Consider the following 21,594-nt stretch of genomic DNA (forward strand, 5'->3'; position numbering starts at 1 on the left):
TGTATTATTGTACTCGCATACACACACTCGCTCACAGCAATATTTGCCAAAGGTGTGCGGCTTGCGATAACACAAAAATTCTCTAATTGTCGTGACTGTACTCGAATATAATATACGAAATATCAGCAATAAATTTATGATAATAGTTGCTTGAGTAACTCAAATGATTGTTGTCAAATTTTTGCGAGCCAACGATCATTTATCCCAATATTCGCCTATGAAGTTAAAATAGAAAATATTTTTTTAATATCTATGAAAAGTTAGCAATATTTGAGAGCTACAAAAAATAGCAAAGAGATTTAAGCTGAGCTACAAAAGTAACTAAAACCGATCATGAAATTGCCACGAATCAATTGTTTCTTTAAACTAAACTTCTCTCCGAACAAACAGATCGCTCTAAAAAATAATCTCAATGTTTATTAGCTGCTTTCTGTTCCGAATCCTTTTTGGGCCTAAAATCTAGACGGAATGTGAATAAGCCTACGCTAAGCTATTTCGTTGATTGCTTGAAATGATGTATGATCAATGTGTTCTCAAGTAACTCATTTCTTTGCAAGGCGAACTTCAAGAAACTTTTAAAGAAGAATAATTGTTGTAAAATATATGAAATTGAACTTATTTTTTGGAATCAAAAGTATTTTACTGGGATTATTGAGATATTGAAACTGGGAGTATTGAAATATTTCAACAAGTTTCAATGGTAAGCATACCAACTCTTAATAAATCCCCCGAGTTTCTCACCAAAATATTCGCGTATGTCAGCATTGACTGATTGATCGCAGTTTATTTTTGATACTTAGCAACACACATACTGAATTTCATAAACATAAACCCAATAGTACCCGAGTTTCTTGGGTCTGCAAATAATAATAGCGGAGTCTGTCTCCAACATTGATGAGGGCTTTTACTGCTTGTCTTAGGTATTTTCTATTTATTTTCATTGCATTGACTGTCGTAACACTTGAACGCATTGCAATTCATGAGAAATTTATAAAACTGATAAAAAAGTAATATTTAATAAAACCCAGACTTTAGATAAGCGAACAACTGTGGGCATTGATAAAGTCAATTCATATTTAGATAGATAGAATTCAGTGGAACTCTTGTTGGCTGCCAATTGGGATTGCACTCTGGTTCAAGTGTCATTAACTTGTAATTAAATTTGTAGACCAAAAGATACACAGAGGCAGAAAGAGAGAGAGAGAGAGAGAGAGAGAGAGAGAGAGAGAGAAAGGACAGTTGGCAAATGGGGAAATACCCGCAGTAGAGAAAATCGGCTAATAAAATGACGCGACATTGGTCTAGGAATAATTTATTTAAATGCATTTTGTCGCGACACGACTACAAAAACAATCAGCCAAAGCAACAGCAGCAGCAACAACAATAAAAAATAATAATAAAAAAAGCAACAACATGCATGCCTTTTGGGGGAGTTCGGGATATTTATGGCAAAGTTTGCCAGCCCGAGGAAATGGCAAACAAACGACGCGTCGGCGAGGCGCCGCGGACACAGGACGCAAGGACAACACGTAGCAAATGCAGGCGACGCTGCACAAGGGCAAATAAAGTGGGATAGGGGCACAGCACAGGGTAGTAGGGGGAGTTGGAGGGTCTAGCTTGGCAGACAGTTGGCAGTCAGCAGTCAGACTAAGTAGTAAAAGTTGTTTTCACTTTTCAGACAAACGTTTTGCCAGCCAAAGGCTGGGCCAATTTCAAGAAGGACAATGCGACGCCGGCCAAATCAAAAGGAAAAACTCAAAGTGAAATGTGCATTTGCGGTTTGTTGTTGTAGTTGTCGCAGTTGCTGTTGTTGTTGTTGTTGTTGCTGGTCACTTGACTGCTGCTTCAAATTACAAACAAAATGAAAGAGTCGGAAATGATGGTGGACACACATGTGCCCAATGTCCTGAACGTTGCCAACTGCGCTCTAAAAGTAAATGACAGATCAAATTAGCAGCCAATGTAATGCTTGCAGACTTTATAAGGTACACATATCTATATGTGTCTAAGAAATATATATATATATATAATGGCTGCGACTTGAGGCATTAGCACAAAATTGAATTGTAATTCAATGAGCTAGTCCAATGTTCAACTTCACGCTGCAATTAACTGGGCCGCAATATAATGGCAACAAAATATATAAAAACACACACAGACACATATATAAAAACACATATACAATTGGCCAGTTAATCACCTACTTTCTTGTGTTAGCCACAAAATGAAATCATTTCTACAGTTGGAAACAGGGCAACAGCTGCAGACGTACATCTGCACTCATGCACTAATGCTCAAGATAACTTAAGTTTTTATGCTTAACAAAATCCGATCTTCAAGCATAAATATATAGTATTATATTATAAAGCTATAATTCTATATAATAATTTCTATATCGATCTGAAAGTTAACAAAATACATTTCATTTAACAGTGTATATAATATTAATATATAATATATATCTTTATCGATCTGATAGTTATCTATAGCTAAAAGCCGCATTTCAACAAATTACATCTCATTTTTCAGTCTCATTTAAATCCATTTGTCTATATATCTTAAGCTCTGCACTCAGCTCAGCCTGGTTAACAGCATATTATGTATGGGTAGTTATTTGTATTATATTTTTCTTTTTCTTTTTTGACACCGGCTGTCACGTATTTGTCAAGTGCTTTCTTACTTTTTGGCCCACGAACTGTCAAAGACGCCCACAGCCACCAATGAAAACTACTCGTAAAGTGCCCGTCCCATCCCCCCTCCAACAAAATAAATAAATCTTACAAATTCATAAGAAAACAATCGAATGAATAGCCCCCAACCCTCCCCCACAAGTTGTGCACTTTTGCCATATTCAGTTAATTAAAAGTGCTTTTTATTTTGTTGTTTTGTTTTGTTCAAAAATTTTGTGCCAAAGAAAGTTGAAATTGTCTTTGGTCTCTTTGTTGCCACCCGCCTCGTCTCGTTGCCCCCTCATTTTGTGGGGGCGAACACACACGCATACACACACACGCACACACATTTTGTGTTGTTTCATTGAAAGAGTTTTCAACGTGCATCTACTTAAATGAGTGATGGAGTCTGCCCTTGTAACTCCCTCGCACACTATGAAGACGGGCTACACTCAGCGAAAAATATCACATTGAGGAAAACTTGAATACTACAAACTTTTTACGAAACATATATATATTTTTTAATTATTACGGCGTTTTCAGATCTCAAAAGCAAAGTTGCAAATATCAAACTACTTTTTGAAAGTTGTATGAAAAATATATATAAAATATACATAAATATGTATATATATATTTACATTCAAAAACATATCAATGAATTCGCTTTCAGTCTATCGCAATAATAATAATGATCTAGCCCAGCCAGTGTTGATTAAGCGCTTATGAAACTTATCGATAATGTGATATGTTATTAAATTTAACAGTTTAGCATACCTGTTAGAAATAATAAATATATGAAACATTTAAAATATATATTTTTTCTCACACAAGTACGCATATCAAAGACTAAATATAATAACATGTAATTTGTTTTATTGCAAAGAAACATTTTAATTTTAAAAAGTACAAAATAATATCCCCTCAGAAATAGCATAGGATCAATCGGTCGAAACAATCTTAACAATCCAAACACCATATTATCTAGTTCTATAAGCTGAATCATTCTAAAAATTATTTTTTATAGAAAATTATGGTTCTTTAAGATAAACTTTGCAATTGCGACATTAACTATTTTTCATCTATATCTACCATATGCTTTTTGTTGTTTTATTCTAATGTTTTTCTCAGTGCATTTGTACTTAAGCGCCTTTAATTAAACAATTTGAATGCTTAAGTCGCATATGTCAGAAGTCACAAGTGTCTGACTTGAAGCATGTTACTTTGAACCGCCCCAATTGTGGCAATAAGTATATATGTATTTGGGAAGTAGTTGTATATAAATATACCAGTATGTCCCTGCTTATGTGCGAATGCATTATGAAAGCGAGCTTGTGGCGAGTATCAAGTGTCACGCGAATGCCTTTTGGGCCAGTTAGTGGCAGTGGCAGTGGCAGTTGAAGGGTCATGCATACGACGGCTGCCAATTCCAATTCACTTTCTACGCGCATTTAAGCCCAGACCAGGCTGAGCATTGAACCCTGTGCCCTGTCCATACGACGGCAGGGTGATTGGGATATATATATATGTATATATACACAAATATGTATATACCAGGTATAAGCCCCGTATTAGTTGGCAACCAAATTTTGATAAATTGCCACGAAAATCGCACGTGTTTGCGATATCGTCAAGCGGCGCCGCGGCCAGACGCCCGATCACTGGACTGTGAAATGCAATGGACGTAATATGCAAAAAAAAAAAAAACCAAAAAGAAAAAAACTGCAAAAAGGTAAATAAATTAACGGACAAACTGCTTTTTATAGCTGCTCATGAGTTGGCAACGTGATTTTTTTTGTTTGTTTCGGCTTTTAAGAGGGTGGCGAATAGTTTTCCATGTAACATAAATCCCTCACCAATTATGTGTATATAAGTTAAATACAATACAAATAGATGCCTCGAGAAACAAAAACAAATAACTTGTTCGCAGAAAATTGTTCAAAACTGCAATATAAATCGCTTAAGTATTGCTAAGAAAACAAAAAAGTATTATTAATAAATTTTATACAAGCCGAAGTGTGAGAAAATCAATCATAACAAACATGAGACTCATAAAATTGTTAGCCTTGCTTTTATAAAGTATAATTAAACAAAAGTGTTTGAAAACGAAAAATAATCTATGTACAAATTTGTGCAATACAAAAAAATTTAAATTTTTCATCAAATGAATGCATGTCTGAAAATTCTAATTTCCAAACGAACAAAAAATATTTATAGCATAACGCATAAAATAATTAAGCTTGAGTCGAACAGATAACTATTAATTTTTAGAATAAATTTATCATCTCAGAAAAACTCAAGCTAATAAAGATCATATATCGATAAGATTTCATACATATAGTTATAAAATTGTGTCAAAAATCAATTCTTTTTCCAATTTTTCAGAATTAATTTATAATATGAAAAAATCAATGTAGTCAAGATCTTAAAAAAAAGGCTGCATAAATAAATTATCATACATATAGTTATTACATTTTGTCAAAGATCGACTTCTTTTGCACTTTTCAGAATTAGTTGATCAAATGAAAAGCACAAAATAGCAAAGATCTTAAAAAAATCACACTAAAATCATTTATCGATAACATGTCATAAGTATAGTTTTTAGTTTTCATAATTCATTTTTCGTATGAATTTATCATATTAATTTATCATATGAAAATCTTGATTTAAATTTAAGAACGTTAAAGTATAAAAAGGCCGCACTTACATCATATATCGAAAACTATAGTTATCAGATTTAGTCAAAGAACGATTATATTTTTTATCGAAACTGATTTACAATTGTTAAACATAAATTTGGCCCCCATATCATCGAACAGCAAACAAGGTCGTCAAAACTGTACAAATATTAGAAATATTTGTGGTTTATCAGCGACGCAAAATGCTGGATTTTAGGTGGGTCGCCGCCTACAAAACTATTTGTACACTTGCCACACTCAATAATAATTATTATTATCGCAGAAAAAAATAGAAAAACAAAAAAAAATAAATAGAAATCGTTGGGTTGATAAGGCGACACCCTGCCATTTAATCATTAAACAAACAAATTCAATTGCAAAACAGCAAATCACACAAAATACGATATATAATGGGGGCGCAAAAAACAAAAGAAAAATAAATAAAATCAAAGGGTATACGACGACAAATTTCCAAGAATATTATTTGCGACGATAAGCCGCATGCAATAATTTTCATATATATATATTTACTTATATATATATATATATATATATATAAGTATATATATTTCAATATGTATAGATCCATATATGGTATTTACATAAATGTTTTAAAAACTGCAAAACGACAACTGGCCGAGACTTCTGGAAATTTCAGGCCTCCCTCAATCCACAGCGACTTGATTGATAAGCAAAACAACTGTTTATTAAACTGTAGTTGGGGTCTAGAGATTGTTTTTTCTCTGTTTTTTGGTTATTTGTATTTGGTTGCTTACCACTTTTGGCAAAGGCGATAACGGCATGTTAAACAGTGGATATTCATCGCCAAAGATATTGTAGTTGTCCAGCGTCATATTTGTTGGATATATGTCTATATTCTCGATGATATCGGTTAAGTAGTAATTGCCTTTAATAGGCGCAACAGGCGACGTTGTCGTCTGTGCCGATGACAAATGCAAATTTCTGGCGAAATTCGCTTTTGTATTTATTGTTGTTGATGTTCTTCTTGTTTATATATTTGTATCTAGCGCGCACTTCAAAATGTATCTGTATCTGTAGCTGTATTGTCTCTGGTGCAAATTTATTTCTTGTTGTCAGTTTTTTCCGCGAATTAGTCGCGCGCTCGCTCGAACATGCCGTGTGTGTATTATTTACAAAATATGCTCAACAATTTTTACACAATTTTTTCGCGCTTAGCTTAGCAGTTTTTTCTACTTGAAAGTGTTATTTTTTTTTTTTTAAATTCTCTATTTTGCACTTGCCGAAACGTTTCGCACGGCCAACGGGTTTCAACTAAATGCGTCATCGTTGCGCCGACGACTTTTATACGCCAGCTGGCAGCGCCAACTGCTTTTGAGCGCTTGTCGCATTCCACAACGCTCGAGAGAGTGGGAGAGAGAGAGAGACCGCGAAAGAGAGAGAGTGCGCGCCGCATTGAACGTTTTTGAGTGAGTTGAAAGTTTTTTTTATGGAGCCGATTGGCATTTCCTGAGCGCAGCGTCTGAAGCTTTTTTTTCGACACTGCTTGACATGGCTCGCACACATGCATACGCATGTGAGCATGTTGCGTGTGTGTGTGTGCATCTGTTGGGTTTAGCCCCAGTTTGTCATTTGCCTTGCATTTTGGCAGCGCTGCTCACGTGGCCCACACCCCAAATTTTCTTGGCTCCGTTTCGTTAAGCAGCTTCTTGCCGACCAGCCTTTATCTTATCGCCAGACAATTTGGTTATGACATAAGCAACTATATTTAAAGACCAATGTAGGTAAAGTACCCAATAACACACATGCACACTCACGCATACGCACACACATCTAACAACAATGGCCAGGCTTTGTGGCCCGCCATAGTCGGTCTCGGACTTGGCGTTATCATCTGCTGCGCTTCCAAAATGGGTCGCTCGAATGTTTTGCTGCTGTTTGATTCGCTTCGATTAGCTTTGTGTTTTATGTTGCGGTATCTACCCCATTGCTTACAGGTGTGTGGCAGGCAGGTGTTTGTTTACTGTAGCTTTGGACTTTATCAACGATATGTCAGCTTTTACACACAAATATCGATGGGGCATGCGACTGTACGTGTTCTGTTTCTAATTTCATGCACAGTGGAAAACTAGCAAAAATTTCGCAAGTTAATGGTAGACTGCGAAATACCCTGTAGTGCGTACAAGCACTGCTGCTGAAATAATTATAATAATAAAACCAAAGGAGAGTTCACTAACAGTACCGATGGTATATCAGATCGCCTCTATAGTTTTAACTGTATAACAGTGACTATATAATATTCAATTGTATAACATCTTTGAACCCATATAATAACAGTTTTCTTCTCTTTCGCTTGTATGACAATTTTGACCATATGATAACTCTAGATTCGTTACGGCTTACAATAGAATAGTTTGTATAACAGTTTACTGAATAACAGTTTTGCCAGTATAGACGTTTTTAGTGCAACCTCAATTTTATAAACATTTAAGTCATTCGGCGCTTTAAAATATGACCTAAAAACCGAAAATTCCTTAATATTTACGTACACTTTATAAAGTTGTGTGTGTGTGTAGGGTATACAAAATGCCGCACTGACCTTGTTTACATTGAGAGTATCAAAGGCACTTACATGAACCTGACGCAAGGAGGGGGCATATGAGGAAGGGGTATCCGTGAGAGGGGGGGGGGGGCTTAACGATTGCGACTGTAATTGGAACTGGAACTGGGCCATGTGACACAAAGCATTTGCGGTAATTGATTTGCAGTAACCCTTGGATTTACTTACCTGCAAAGATAAATAGAAGAGAAATTTAAGTGAAGGTAGAAGGAAATTGATGAGTGTACAGAAATAATATATCGACCCAAAATAGGACCCTGATAAATGCGAAAACTGCGATTGGTTCGGGTTGCCTTGTAATTTTTTAGACCTGATTATATTTTACACATGTTAAATATAAATATTTTTTTCTTCACTTTATCGCAATCCACCCGCATCTGTAGAGCTGAGGGCCGAACTGCATAACGAAAATAGACATGGATATCGCAATCCTGAATAGTATGCGGTAGCAACTGTACCGCAATTGTAAATGCGGGTCCCGGTCGAGTTACGTGTACTGCCCCCATTTGTGCCATGCGATTATTTATAAAAGCCCGGCCTTAAGAGCCCTGGCCAGTTCCAGGAATCAGTAGCTAAAACCAAGCATCTAACGTCATCGCCACAGTTCTGCTACGAGTGATAAGCGTTGCAATGAAAGGCGAATACGAAAGTCGGAAGTGTATAGTATATATAATCGCATGTTTTTGATAAATCTTTCACATATCATATTCCCGTACAAATTGACGGAGCAGGAAATTAGGGCTCAAGGGCCAGTAATGAATGAATGACATGAATAATGCAAAACTTCTGGCGAATCTGTCGTATCGCACCTGATATAATTGATAAGCTACGCGCTAATTGCTGGAACAGTTTACATCAGGAGTTTATAAATAAATTCGCCATTTAACCATTTGTTTACCTATTCCACCTTCCTGATAGGCCATTCCTGATAAGCGAAACGCTACGGATACGCTGTTCACTTCCGCTGATGATTTATAGAAACTCAAAGAAAAACAAAAGAAAAGGTGCCAAAGGTATTGACACTGTGTCGTAGGCTCTGTGTATAGCCAGAAGATAAGATTACGCGAAATGGCATTACCGGGAAGGCGACGCTATTGAATGAGCGAATTATTCAGTAAAATAACAAATGAAATATCTAAAGTTATTGTGCGATTATAAATCTAGAAACTGTAGAACCTGTTGATAAGGACTGAGGACTTAGCTGTCTACGTGTTGGGCTTGTAAACATTTTCTTTGTTAGAATTGTTAGTCCAAATATTGAACCTAAGGAACTTGAGAGTCCAACGGTTTATAGGATCGAAGATAATGAACAATTACGTTGCAACAATTGCAAGTTTAAGGTATAATTAGGTTAATCATAATCGATTGGGATTGTAAATTAAATGCAGGACTTTATATATATATTTTGCAATATTTGAGCAATGAAATCAATTGAAATCTAAAATAAAATGCAATACAAATATTTGTTAGTAAAATTTACATATTTTTTTTTTTTTACGATTTTTCTTGCTTTACGATTATTTGCTCTAATATTAAGATTTTTGTGTTATGAATTATTGTAACTTTTTATTTTTTAATTTCACTTTTGAGATCCAGTTCCGACTTTATATTAGGATTGTTTATGCTCCTTTAAAGTAAATAAAAAATGTTACTTGTTACAAAATTCTGTGCTCTTTTATTTATATTTTTCTACTTAAAATAATATTTGGTATCTGTGAGTTTCTTAGTGGAGCTTAAATCAATGTTTCAATCTAATATCATGCTTAGTTGTGCCTATTTCTAGTTTTTGATTTTAAGATTGTTTGTGCTCATATCAATATTGGTTGGCTGGGCTTAAGATTGATTGTGCTTAAAAGAATATGCTTAGCTGAGCTTCCGTATAAATTAAATTTTTGTTCAACTTTTCGCTCTGCGTAGGAACTTTGGTTTTGGACGACCCTGGACCCAAACCAATAAACGAATAATGATTGAGGATCTAAGCCCATTCAATTTCAGATCGTTATGTCTGATGGATAGCTGTAAAACTGCTATATGCCAGATTCGAAATTCCAGGTTTCTGTTTGAAATTCGATTCAAAAAACATTTTTTTTGCTAAGAAAATTTCGCCCCCAAAATTATAGAATGTTCTTTACGGTGCGTAACCTTTCCAATCGCACCTCCCAAGTGCTGAACTGTGCATTCGCCCAGTGTCGTCTGCTGAGCTCCATAGCGAGCGCTAAGGGTGTGCCCCGCCTGATCAAGGCCATACAGGGTAGCTCCAAGGAACCGCTAACGGCTTTGCAGTTGCGTTTGATCGGCGATAACCGCTATGGCGAGGATAGCTGGTTTGTCAGCAGCACGCCCAAGGCTGAGACAATGGGCGTGGCCGACGGAGTGGGCGGCTGGCGTAAATTGGGCATAGACGCGGGAGTCTTCGCCCGGGAGCTAATGAGCCATTGCTCCGAGTTCGCCGAACAGGCTGAATACGATGGCCTTAATCCGCGCCAGCTGCTCATCGACAGCTACGACAGGCTGAAAAAAAAGCGTCCATGTAATGTATGCGGCAGCAGCACCGCCTGCTTGGTGACCTTGCACCGTCCCGACTGCACTCTCCACTCGGCCAATCTTGGCGACAGCGGATTTCTGGTTCTGCGCAATGGCCGAGTGCTGCATCGTTCCGACGAGCAGCTGCACGGCTTCAATACGCCATATCAGCTGACAGTGCCGCCGCATCCGGCTATGGATAGTGTGCTCCGGGATTCACCCGAACAGGCGGTGTCCACACATTTGCCGCTACAGCCGGGCGATCTTGTACTGCTGGCCACGGATGGCCTCTTCGATAATGTGCCTGAGAGCATGCTGATCAATCAGCTGCGGCCGCTGCAGGGCGAGACTCGTGCCGAGTATCTGCAGCAGGCCGCCAATCGTTTGGTGGATCTGGCCAAAACCCTATCGGTGAGCCCCACTTTTCAGTCCCCCTTCGCGCTCAAGGCCAGGGCCAACAATGTGGACTATGGTAATGGCGGCAAGCCCGATGACATTACTGTCATTCTAGCCAGTGTCGAGGTCCCCGATAAACTCTAAACGAAGCAGAAGCGCCGCCAACATGATATCAGAACTTTTATACTTGCTAAATTAGACGTTAAAATTTTTTGTTCTTTTAGGCAATTATCTAAATATTAATAAATGACAGAATGTAATTAATATGTCTTTCAAGCTCATTTCGTTGATTGCCAGCTACAACTTTAAATTAAATTCAAACACTTTGCGTTTAAGAACTCAAATGCCAAGTTGCATAGCTGCAGTTCATGTAGTTCCCGAGTTCAATGATCATGTGCCTATAACTTGTTTTCTATATTTATAGGTAATGCACAACATAGAAATGAAATTTTTAGGAAGGTTAATTCCTAGAATCAATGTCTGATTTCAGATTGTCAAGGTGCTTCATTTTAAAAGTTTAAACGTATTTTCTTTCATCCCAGTTAATTAGCAGGCAAAATTTTGTGTAAAATTAATTTACTTTTACTCAATTACCTGCATTGTAAATACTGATAAGCAATAATTAATAATAATAAATAATATATAATAAAAATTAATTAATAAATAATAAAACAAATAAATGAATATTAAATAATAGATTAAAAAAATAATAAATATTAAAAATAAATAATAAATGCTAATAATGATAATGATAATAATAACTATTATTAATATTAATATAAATATATTATTATTTTATATTAATAATAAATATAAACAATAAAAATTAAATAATAAATATATAATAGTAATAAAAATAAATAAAAAATAATAATAATTTTAAATATTGGTCAATTCTAAATCCAAAACAATGGTTATGAGAGTCCACATACCAAATTTTATAGATCTAGCTGCAGTAGATCCTGAGTTCAATGGATCAATATAGAAAAAAAGAATTTGCTAAATAATTGCTAGCGGTTATTTTAAAACAATTTGTTATAGTTATGAAAGCCCACATACCAAATTTTATAGATCTAGTTACAATAGATACTAAGTTTAATGAGTCTCTATAGTTAATGTCTTTACTCTGGAAATCTCTAGAGAACTAGAGCATCTTCTGTCTTATAAGAGCAACCATTTTCCGAAATGACATGCATTTTTGAACTTTATTTATAGAGCATGAGATGAGTGTTGAGGTATGACTGTTGTTGCAAATGCAAATATTTGAGGGCCTATCAACAACAATAATAATAGTAAAAAAAAAGTCAACTTTAAGTAGCTGCGATAACAGCGCAGAATTTCATTCATACGGCTACAAGAAAAACAAAACAAAAAAGGCAAAGCATTAAATGAATGAAACGAATGTGGCTACAACTACGACACGCCACGCCACTACGCTGATGACTCATACGCAATTTAGCCAGAATTCATGCGCTTATTTAGCCCCCTCTCGCCCGCTGACCAGTAGGGGCTGCGCGGGGTAGCTGGCGTAGGAGCAGGCAGCAGCCGCAGCCGCAGGCGCTGCGCTAAAACTTGACTTCGAAACAAGTTTCGCACTTGGCCAAAAAGCGCTCAAAGTTCGAGTGAGATTGACGAGTGCGAGCGAGCTTGAGTTAAAGAGCGCGTCAAATTGAGCTCTGAGAGCGAGCGCGCTGCAAGCGCAAGAGAGTGGCAACCGTTGGAAATCCCCAGCATATTTTACGCAAAAGCAAAAAGAAAAAGAGAAGAGGAAGAAACAACAACAACAACAAGAACAACATGTGCTTAAAGCAAGGAGCAGCCACATCGACGAACGGTCCACGTCATGCACTAGTGCGGCCAGCGATGGTGCCAACTCTTTACTAAAAAATACCCTTCAAATTGGTGAATGATATAAGAGCATATTGAATTAGCCCAAAAGCATGTAACAGGCAGAAGAAGAGACTGTTAAAGAGAGCGAATCAAATTTAACATCTACATATGTATATCAATTTATTATTTATATGAAAATATATAAATTTATTTTCAATTATCGATAACTCTCTACTTTTCACCAAGCACGTTAAAAACACAATTTCTCAGCTACCATGTTGAAGCACGTCACGCAGAGCTGAAAACATTACATTTCTGCTTATTATAACAACTAAGCGATAACTCGCTATTTTTTACCAAGAACGAGAAAAATCGATTGTCATCTACAGTTTTAAGCATGTCTCGCTTTTTATATCAAATTATCGATAATTCACTACTTTTCACCAAGAACAATGAATATCGATTGTCAGTTACAATTTTTAGCGTGTTTTGCAAAGCTAGATATCAAATTATCGATAGCTCGGTACTTTTTACACAAAAACGATAATTATCGATTGTCAGCTTCAATTTTAAGGCAGGACCCGTAGTTTTCCAAATCAATTTTTGAATTTTGTATTTTTGTATATATTTTTATTTAGTATATATTATTTTTAGCAAGAAGCGTTCTTTCCGTGCATATATGTACAATATATGTACTCAGCTATGTACAGGGTATCTGTTAGTTGGGCAAGCACAACTGGTGCACTTTTAGCTGTTGCGTTTTTATTTTGCCTTTAACTTATCTTTGTGCCTTGGCATTTTTCGCACTTATCGAAGTGGTTGCTGGCAGCGCGGAATGCTGCGCCTCTTTCTTGGAATTCGGCGCCATGACGCGTCACAAAATAATCCCCACACGAGCCACAGCACTAACAACAACAACAACCACACTTTGAGCTGGCGTTGCCAGTGAGGCGTGTAAATCTTTCACTGCTGTTGCACTTTTATCCAGCAGAGCTGCCAGATGTGCCGCTGCCCCCAATTTCTTGAACCGTTTGGCCGCACTTGCAATTTCCGCTGCCAAATGCGCATCGAAATGGCCAAAAATGTGTACAACTCAATTACAGTTAGTCAGCAGCCTGCCCCACACTCCACCCCGCGGTCGTACTCCCACCACCTTACACCTTGCTCCGCACCAAATTTGACAGGCTCAACCTTTGACAGAGTTCAACAAACCAAGCCAAGTTCCCCCAATTGTTTCAAATTGTTTCATGGAATTCCATAAGCCAGCCACAAGAAAGAAAAAAAACGAAAATAAATAAATAAAATAAAATAGAGCAACGGCCGCCAAGTTGTGTTATTGTCGAAGAAAATCGAAAGTGAAAACACGCAATATTTGACATTTGCCTTCAAATTTTCCTTGGCTTTCCCTGCACTAGTTCAAAATATAACATGACATAATTTGCTCTTCGGCGCCTCAAACAAAATACATATTTATTCATTTTCATAGCAACAAAATAAAGTAAAACAAGTGGATGACAGACTGCTGAATACCCTGTAATTAAGTATAACATACGGTATAAGGCATATACGTCTATCGACACACCGCAAGCTGCTGCCTTCATCAGCCCCAATTTGAGTATTTCGCACTTTTTAATAACTTCTTAGTTTATCGTGCGATCATTATTCATTTCCAAGTGCATGTAGATGACATTGAAACATGATCATATACCAAAAATCAGCGGAGCACCCCTAGCTAACCCATTTCAAGTGAAATAATCAAGCCTTAATATTTTTTCAAGTTAAGCTTGAACAAATTTTATCAGCAAATCGATATCTATCGATATCGAAGATGTCGAAAAGTTATCAAAATATTCAGCGCATAATATATAGCTAAATCGAATCTAGTTTGATAGTATCCCAAATCTGACAGATGAATATAGACTCAGCCCATGATCAACAATATATATATCGTATATATTTTTTTTTTTCTGTTTAAACAGTACTTTGTAAATTTTAAATATGCATAATTTTCACCACATGTGTACAGGGTTTAAGAAATCAATTTCCATGGACAAAGCTGAGGATATTAACGCTGCGTATACGCAACATAAATTAGTAGACTATATCGCTGTTTCTCTCCCTCTCCCGCTCGCTCTCTCTCTCACTCGCTCGCTCTCGCTGTTTCTATGACCAGCTCTCGGTCTGTGGTCACTTTGTGACGTCACCCAACTATTTTTACTACCAAATTTGGTGCCCCGTGCGATCGTCGCGACTTTTGCATGGGCTTTCAGTAAAAAAAACTTATAAAAAAATTAAAAGAAAAAAATAAACCGGCTTATCAACGGGCGCGTCGCGACTTTTTTGTATTTTCACAGCGCCCCAAAGACCAAGTCTGATTTAAGCATTAGATAGTCCCCCCTCCCCATTGACGTCACAAGCATATAACATGCAAGCGACATGTATAAAGATATAGTTATAGTTGATACGTGTTGCGGTACGTTTATTATGCCAAATGGCGATTGGGGGCTTTCCCTCTTTGATTATGTGTTTATTAACTCATTCAACTTTTTATGATTTTTCGTTGCCAGAAAATTAAATAATAGAAAAATTAAATTTTGGGGGGGCACTAAGGTCACGCAGCTGGCGTGATTTTAAAATATAATAAGGGAAATATATATTCGCAACTAAGAATTTACTAATGGAAGATAACCCGCAGGTGACGAGCACCTTTTTAACATGAGGGCGACTAGTTAAGTATATCGAGTGGGTTCCATGGAAGCGATCGGTAAAAAAATAAAGGTTTATACACATGCACATATAGTATATATATGCATATATATATAAATATATATATTGTGTACCGGCTTCTTTCACTCACGATCTACGATGAACTTTATGTCTTCCTATTATATTAACATTTTAAGATTCTGTTAACAGCTGTATATCGATAAGTAATCGATGTAGCGTGCTTATATAATATATTTGTGTTTCTTTAATACTTTCGTAAGTTAAATAATGTTTGCAAAATTCCGTTTCATTTTCGCATAGTTTCAAACAAAGCTTAGAAAATTGATGCTTAGAATTAAAAGCCATAAAAAATTGGACCTGGCAATGCCGGGTAATAACCGATATGCAAATATAGCAAATATAGAAAGCTTACTATCATTTGAGCATTAGAAAGATGCATTTCTGATTTGTTTTATAATATGTTTCTTGCCCAAAAAAAACCACTCGACCGACCAGTTAATTTAAGACCGAATCATTCCATTTTATAGACAAATATCTCAAAAGTGAACAAGTGAGAACTGTGCGGGGTTTGTCGTACAGTTGTGCCCCAAATACCAGATACACTGCTAGGGATAATGAAATGAAATTTCTTGGAATCAAGCGCAAGCAAACTCTGATAAAGTCTACCCGCGGACTTCAAGAAGTCGTAAAGTTAGCACACCCAAGTTAATACACCCATAAAAGTCCAAAGAGAACACTTCAACGGCAACAACAATTAATACTTAATTGTATTTATATTTATTGTTGTTTAATAAACGACAGCGCTGGCAATGTCGCCTGCAGTTGGCAGTTTTTATTTATTTTTAGTTGATGCGCGCATTAAACTGCCAATGCGAGCTAATGTGTATCTGTATTTGAATCTGTATCTGTAGCGCTGCGCACATGTATCTGTATCTTTTCGAGTTTCATTTTTAAATTGAGTACGCTTTGAATATTTAAAAAAAAAATAACAAAAACAAGTAGATTTCTCTAGTGGAACGTATGACCGACTGGCAGACTCTCTAGGCGGCACACACGTTGGTTGTTCGTTTTTTTTTTAGTACCCACTAAAAAAATAAATAAATAACTTCTGGGTTTATACAGATGACAGTGAAGTATGAGCACATAGCTAAAATTCAGGCAATGCCCCTAAGCAATAGCCTAAAGGTCTTGGAGTAATAGGGGGTATTTCAAATATTCTTAGGCTGTGAATGATTTACGAGCACCTAGAAGCTAAATAGGTTGTCGCTGGCTGTTCTTATTTAACACATATGCTCAAAAATCGAGGCGGTACATCGATATTTATCGATTTTGTGCAAACGAATGGAGTTATCGCAGTTGCATTTCGATTTGGAAGTCTCAACTCTCTGATATCAGATTATCTCGTCTTCCTGACCAATAACATATAAGCTGCCGCTACCTTTTGCCCTGTACCATACCTCTGCTATGCTTCAATATGCCCGCATTTAGCCATTCTTAATGCGTACAGGGTATTAATAATATAAGAGTGCGAGTCGTAAAAAGGTTTATTACCTGTGGGGACTTGACTTTTAATGCATTGCCTCTTAATGCATGAATATTTATGTATTTATGCATACAACAACTGACGCATTTTTTATGCGGCAGCAACAACCACAACAACAGAAACAACAATAATCAACTAAAATTGGTATTTTGTGTGTTTCAAGTGCAACTCGCCATTTACGGCCCATTGGCGAGTCGCATCCACATTCACAACTCACAATTAACAATTAACAATTCAGAATTCACAGCTCGCAATTCCAAAAACATCCACGACAAAGCGCGTGAGCCGTTTGACATTCCAATTGCCACTGCCAGGGGCAGGGAGGGTTGGATTAGGCTAAGCAGCAGCTGTGCAACATTTGACCCTGGCATTGTATTTAATTTTGTTGCGAAATTCAATGGCGAGCATAGAGAACATAAGTATGTACATATCTTAATAACAAGAGAGAGAAAGGTCAAACAACTTTAAAACTTGACAATTTCATAAGCCCAAAAAAGCTCGATTTTATTTAGAATTATTGAAATGTAAAGCTTGATAAACTGGTATATTAAAGCATGGTCCTTGAGCTTTCAGGTGAAAATAATCTTTACTGTGTTTTAATAGCGCTTAAAACTCACACTCAACGCAATTACGCGTAAAGCTTTTGCAAACTTAAAGCTCGCATGTGCTTTCAAAGCTGCTTCTCTGATGCTCATTAACCAAGCGAACAAATTTTATTCGCAATTTTCAAAAATTATATTCTTATTTGATTAATTAAGTTCATATTCATCAATCAAGTGAAAGTTTGAAAGCTCTTTTCACAGCTTTGCAACGTTGGCTTTCTCGTTTAAGTAAAAACGTATATGAATCAATCATTTTCAAACAATCAAAAGACTTAAAAAGCTATATTAGTCTTTTAAAAATTCGTGGCCTCTAAAAGATCGATTTAATAATAAACAATTATCAGCGAATTTGTAGTCGTTTCGTACATCTGTTAATGTGTTAAAGTGTTAATACAGCAGCTTAAAGTTTTATGCCAGTGCTACACAACACTGGGTTCTGATGAGTTTCAACAATGACAGCCTGCTGATCGGATCAAAGTGTTACACAGCACTGATTTTAAGAATTTGGGTCAATGCCTTTTGAAGCACTGTTAGCAGCTACCTGATATAACAGTGTTATCGTACACTAGAGTTTAGATGCATTCTCTACACTGTCAGCAGCTGCTTCATAGCATATTCCAGTGTTAAACAGCACTAGTTTTAGATGTTGTATCCCTGCGTAAAGCTAAATCTCGTATATATTTGACGGGCGTCTTTTGGGCAGCCCCGTGACTAATCAAGTGTGGAGGCAGCAACAGCGACGCCCACGCAACACTTTTCAAAGAAAAAATGGCGAGAGAAGAAAATGCTGAAATGGCAAACGGCAGAACAGAATCAAATGCGCGGCCAGCCTTGAAAAGCCGCATGGCAAAAACGGCAAACAATAAATGTGAGTGCAAAATTAAGACAAGTGCAATTGAGTGAGCGAGTGAGTGAGTGTCGCCTTATTTGAGTGTGAAACGAAACAACTCGCATGCGATAAAGAGCGCGCGGCAGCTAGCGTACGTGTGCGAGCGCATGTGCGTATCTGTGTGCGCGTGTATTTGTGTGCGTGAGAGAGCGAGAGCGACTGCCAGGGCGAGCGTGAGAGTAAGGCAAATGCGAAACAACAACAAAACGTGTGAATTGAAATTCCAAAGATGTCGACAAAATAAATACGAATACAACAACAACAGAAACTCTGGAAAGATACAATAAAATTGCGCACAATACAATTCGGCGAATAAGCGTGGAAAAAAAACCAACAAGAAAAATTTTTTAAACAAGTTTTTTGACTACAAAATAACAAAAACACAAATATCCAATGAATTGTTGTTAATTTCGCCTGTTAATTTCAGTGAGAACTTTTTGCGCACTGGCAGGGGTAACTTATTATTACGTTCTATGCAACAGTCTAAACGAGCCAACCCTGCTCATAAAATGAACAGTTGGTAGATGTCGGGGAAAGGTGGGTGGAGGGGGTTAGCACTTACGATAAGATTGCGCGCCGTTGTCGCCGTCGTTGCTGTCGTTGTTATTGTTGCTGTCGTTGTCGATATCGGTGTGGACATATCGGGCAAAAAGTCCAATTCTTGCGCCGTTGTCACCTCATCCTCCTCCTCGACTGCCTTTGTTAATGTGCTCGTTGTTGTTGTTGTAGTTGGTTGCGTTTTTGTTGTGCGTTCGACTTTAACTTTCATTGTTGTTGTTGTTAACACTGCTTGAATTTCGTTTCGTTTTGTTATTTCGTACACAATGCACAAATTTACATGTGCGGGCGTTTTTTTTTTGTTTTTTTCTGTTGTGGCTCTCTTTAGCTCTTTGCGCTCACTTGTACATATCTCTCTTTTTATTTTGTATCTCTTTCTGCTTGCAGTTCACTTTTCCAGCTGTCAAATTGTTGCTGCTGCTGTCACACTTATTGCTGCTGTTGTTGTTGTTGTTGCCTGTCTGTCTGCCCTCTGTTTGTGTTAAAACAACAATTTGTTAACTGCCAGCACAGAATTTTCTAGATTAACTGGCAACGCCCCGCGCCCTCAACGCTTTTGCCGTTATTTCGCTTTGAACTTCGTACGGCGAATTGAAAGTTTCAAAACGTTTGCCTTGGCTGTTGAATATGTCGCAATTTAACACCAACTTTTGTGACGTTTGACGATTTCACAAAGCCAACGATAAGACACCCACACAAGCACACAGATGCATATACACACACACACACACAGGCAATTACTTTTACTATGCGCTGGATAAAAACAAATATCTCGGGCGAAAATAACAATGTTGCTGCTGTTGCGTTTGCAAGCACTTGTGAAAAACGTAACAACAAGAACAAAAACAGAAGCAACAACAACTGAAACACTGAAACGGACGTACAATAAAAACGTTTGTCTGTTTGTTCCGCGGCAAATTGTTGTTGTGATAGCAGTAACTGAACGAGACTGAGTGAATGAGTGGAGAGAGAGACGGCGTGTGTAAGAGGGGGGGGAATTAACTACACGGATAGACAGAGACAGTGACTGGGGGACGCAGCCGCGTGGCTTTCCGTTGCCGTTGCAGTCGCGTTGCCTTAACAAAAAGCGAAAAATAACTGAGCTAGTAGCTCCCAACCAGCCCGCCATCGTCATCCGTACGCTCGCGTGACGTTTTGGCCATTGCCAGCCGCACACACACACAAACACGACACACAGATACGCACTCACACTAGCTCTGGCTTATGCTGGAAATTGAAGATTTTTTATGTACCAGGGCTGGATGCGCATTTGCAATGGAATCAGTTGCAAGTTGCAAACTTAAAAATAAATTATATACATGCATTTTAAATTATAAATTTACATCAAAACAAAAAAAAGATTTTACATATGATCTTAAATTTATTTGAAAAACTGAATTACAGTTTTATAATATTTTGATATTTACATAAATTATGTATACTTTTATTGTTGTTATTGTTCTTTAAAAATTAATTACCTTTGTAGCTGCACTCAACTTACAAATTGATGATTAACTTTATTTAAACTTGAAACGTATATTCGATATTATAAAATGTTTCATGTTTAGTTTGAAATCAGAATCATAATAATAATTTAATTGACCAAGGTACGTAAAGATTTCAGAGTATTTCCAGACCGTTAAAATATCTAAAGATAATAAAAGAATCCGTATTTTCCGCAAATGCGAAGCTAAACAAACAATATACTCTAACGTAAGTTTAAACCTAGAACTTATAGTAAATACAAAGTCTATGGAGAAAGGCACACAATTTCATATAACAATATATATGTTTATATTGTCTTTGGGATTAAATAAAACAATGTTTCATTGTATTAAAATATCGTATTATAAGCATTAGTTAGTTTGAGAAACAGTTTAAATGCTTACTAAAAAAATATGCATTTTATTTCAGATTTAAAGTTTAAAAACTCCTCAGCACAAACTAAATGGCGCTTGTACAATAATTCCCAATTGACAAAGCGTTTATAATTTAATAATAATAATTTGTTTATTATTAAATTACCAGTTACCAAGAATAGAGCCCAACGCAGCATTACTTATTTAAAAAGATTACAAAGTCAAGCATTTATTTTACTTGAATCTTTTTTATCTCAAAGAGCAAAATAAACATATTTCCAATTCATTCGTGCATTTTGAACTACTTTTACAAGTTCCACTCACGCTGACAATCTGCCCTGACGAATGACTGCGCACAAGCGGAGCACACAATGACTGTCAGAATGATAGCACAAGAAGCAGATGGCAAGAAGAGCGCGTGAGCTCGCTCACGCACACATGCACAAAAACAAGCACGGAGTCAGCCAAGCAACAAATACGAAATTTTATCGCATGCGATAAAACGTTTCGAGTGTAACTCAAATTGCTTGCTCGCACTCGCGATCTCTCTTTGTCTCTTTTTTGCTGTTACTCAATTCAAATGAAAAGCTGAGCGCTTATTTTGTTTTCACTCAATTTGGGGAATTTGGCGCGCAGCTCGTTTGTTGACATTTTCTACTTGGCTGCGCGGCTGTTGGCAGCGATTTGTTTTTGTTTTGATTTTAATGCTGCGTCTTCTCTCTAT

General features: G+C 36.9%; 2 protein-coding genes across 4 annotated transcripts in view; one reads left to right on the top strand and one right to left on the bottom strand.

The window, feature by feature from the left end:
* kay (transcription factor kayak) overlaps positions 1-21,594 on the bottom strand; it is a 43,424-nt gene that overhangs the window by 12,510 nt on the left and 9,320 nt on the right. Inside the window, exon 1 of one of the 3 annotated variants that reach the window (XM_064680564.1) lies at positions 19,016-19,695. The exons of 1 other annotated variant lie outside the window; for it this stretch is intronic. In XM_064680564.1, the coding sequence (XP_064536634.1) occupies positions 19,016-19,222 (207 nt within the window). In that variant the 5' untranslated portion in view covers positions 19,223-19,695. Of the gene's footprint in view, positions 1-6,120; positions 6,553-19,015; positions 19,696-21,594 lie in introns of those variants that run through there. One more of the 3 variants, XM_064680576.1, reaches the window with a different exon arrangement.
* fig (fos intronic gene) lies at positions 9,983-11,126 on the top strand. The gene has a single exon (XM_064680590.1). The coding sequence runs from the start codon at positions 10,065-10,067 to the stop codon at positions 11,004-11,006; it is 942 nt and encodes a 313-aa protein (XP_064536660.1). The 5' UTR covers positions 9,983-10,064; the 3' UTR covers positions 11,007-11,126.

Source organism: Drosophila montana, unplaced genomic scaffold, assembly GCF_035044405.1.
Source record: "Drosophila montana isolate Dmon_TW-CO22-7 unplaced genomic scaffold, ASM3504440v1 contig_1264_1, whole genome shotgun sequence".
Taxonomy (NCBI): domain Eukaryota; kingdom Metazoa; phylum Arthropoda; class Insecta; order Diptera; family Drosophilidae; genus Drosophila; species Drosophila montana.

Coding starts and splice junctions, on each gene's coding strand:
- fig (XM_064680590.1), top strand. CDS start 10,065: ATGTTCTTTACGGTGCGTAACCTTTCCAATCGCACCTCCCAAGTGCTG.